At 51.1% G+C, this 1,700-nt stretch overlaps 1 protein-coding gene across 1 annotated transcript; it reads right to left on the reverse strand.

The window, feature by feature from the left end:
• Positions 1-5: 5 nt before the first annotated feature.
• Positions 6-1,529, reverse strand: LOC102829316 (zinc finger protein 337-like; the record flags this gene model as incomplete). Its single annotated transcript, XM_006877732.1, has 2 exons — positions 1,231-1,529; positions 6-1,158 (listed from the first exon to the last, which is right to left on the reverse strand). Coding segments are annotated over exons 1-2 (1,452 nt in total), but the record flags the coding sequence as incomplete, so codon positions are not given.
• Positions 1,530-1,700: the final 171 nt, after the last annotated feature.

Consider the following 1,700-nt stretch of genomic DNA (forward strand, 5'->3'; position numbering starts at 1 on the left):
CAGACATAGGGCTTCTCCCTTGAGTGTGTCCTCTGGTGTCTAATGAGGTGTGACTTCTGACTAAATCCTCTCCCACACTCCTTGCAGACATAAGGCTTCTCCCCTGAGTGTGTCCTCTGGTGTACAATGAGGTGTGACTTCTCACTAAATCCTCGCCCACACTCCCTGCAAACATAGGGCTTCTCCCCTGAGTGTGTCCTCTCGTGTATAATGAGGTATGACTTCTCACTAAATCCTCGCCCACACTCCCTGCAGACATAGGGCTTCTCCCCTGAGTGTGTCCTCTGGTGTCTGATGAGGACTGACTTCTGGCTAAATCCTTTCCCGCACTCCTTGCAGACATAGGGCTTCTCCCCTGAGTGTGTCCTCTGGTGTACAGTGAGGACTGACTTCTGACTAAAGCCTCGCCCACAATCCCTACAGACATAGGGCTTCTCCCCTGAGTGTGTCCTCTGGTGTATAATGAGGTGTGACTTCCGACAAAAGCCTCGCCCACACTCCCTGCAGACACAGGGCTTCTCACCTGAGTGTGTCCTCTGGTGTACAGTGAGGACTGACTTCTGACTAAAGCCTCGTCCACACTCCCTACAGACATAGGGCTTCTCCCCTGAGTGTGTCCTCTGGTGTATAGTGAGGAGTGACTTCCGACAAAAGCCTCGCCCACACTCCCTGCAGACACAGGGCTTCTCGCCTGAGTGTGTCCTCTGATGTCTACTGAGGACTGACTTCTGGGTAAAGCCTCGTCCACACTCCCTGCAGACAAAGGGCTTCTCTCCTGAGTGTGTCCTTTGGTGTATAATGAGGTCTGATTTCTGACAAAACCCTCGTCCACACTCCTTGCAGACATAGGGCTTCTCCCCTGTGTGTGTCCTCTGGTGTCTAATGAGTTTGGACTTCTCGGTAAAGCCTCGTCCACATTCCCTACAGACATAGGGCTTCTCCCCTGAGTGTGTCCTCTGGTGTATAATGAGGTATGACTTCTGACTAAAGCCTCGCCCACACTCCCTACAGATAAAGGGCTTCTCCCCTGAGTGTGTCCTCTGGTGTCTAATGAGTTTTGACTTCTGGGTAAAGCCTCGTCCACACTCCCTGCAGACATAAGGCTTCTCCCCTGAGTGTGTCTTCTGATGTATAATGAGGAGTGACTTCCGACTAAAGCTTCGCTCACACTCCCTGCAGACATAGGGCTTCTCCCCTGAGTGTATCCTCTGGTGTACAGTGAGGACTGACTTATGGCTAAAGCCGCGTCCACACTCTTTGCAGTCATAGGGTTTCTCCCCTGAGTGTGTCCTCTGGTGTATAATGAGGATTGATTTCTTTCTAAAGCCTCGTCCACACTCCCTACAGACATAGGGCTTCTCCCCTGAGTGTGTCCTCTGGTGTATAATGAGGATCGATTTCTGGCTAAAGCCTTGCCCACACTCTCTACATGTAACTTTTGCAATTCTTGGGATTCCTTTCCCCGGGAATAATTTGCCTGTGTCCTCAGCATACATTCTCTGGCCTGGGCATGCGTCTGTCTGCGTCATTCTGTTAGCCTCCCTAGAACTCCCCATTTGGTCTTTGGGTAGACTAGAGAAGGTCTTTAAAATGTCCCCTTGTCTTATCCTTTCAAATATGGCTTTGGACCCATCTCCCATCTCTAGACCTTCTGCTCTGTCATTCCTGGCGAGTTGCTTAGAATGCGGCTCCTTCCCATC

The sequence above is a fragment of the Chrysochloris asiatica genome, unplaced genomic scaffold, assembly GCF_000296735.1.
Source record: "Chrysochloris asiatica unplaced genomic scaffold, ChrAsi1.0 scaffold00584, whole genome shotgun sequence".
Lineage (NCBI taxonomy): Eukaryota > Metazoa > Chordata > Mammalia > Afrosoricida > Chrysochloridae > Chrysochloris > Chrysochloris asiatica.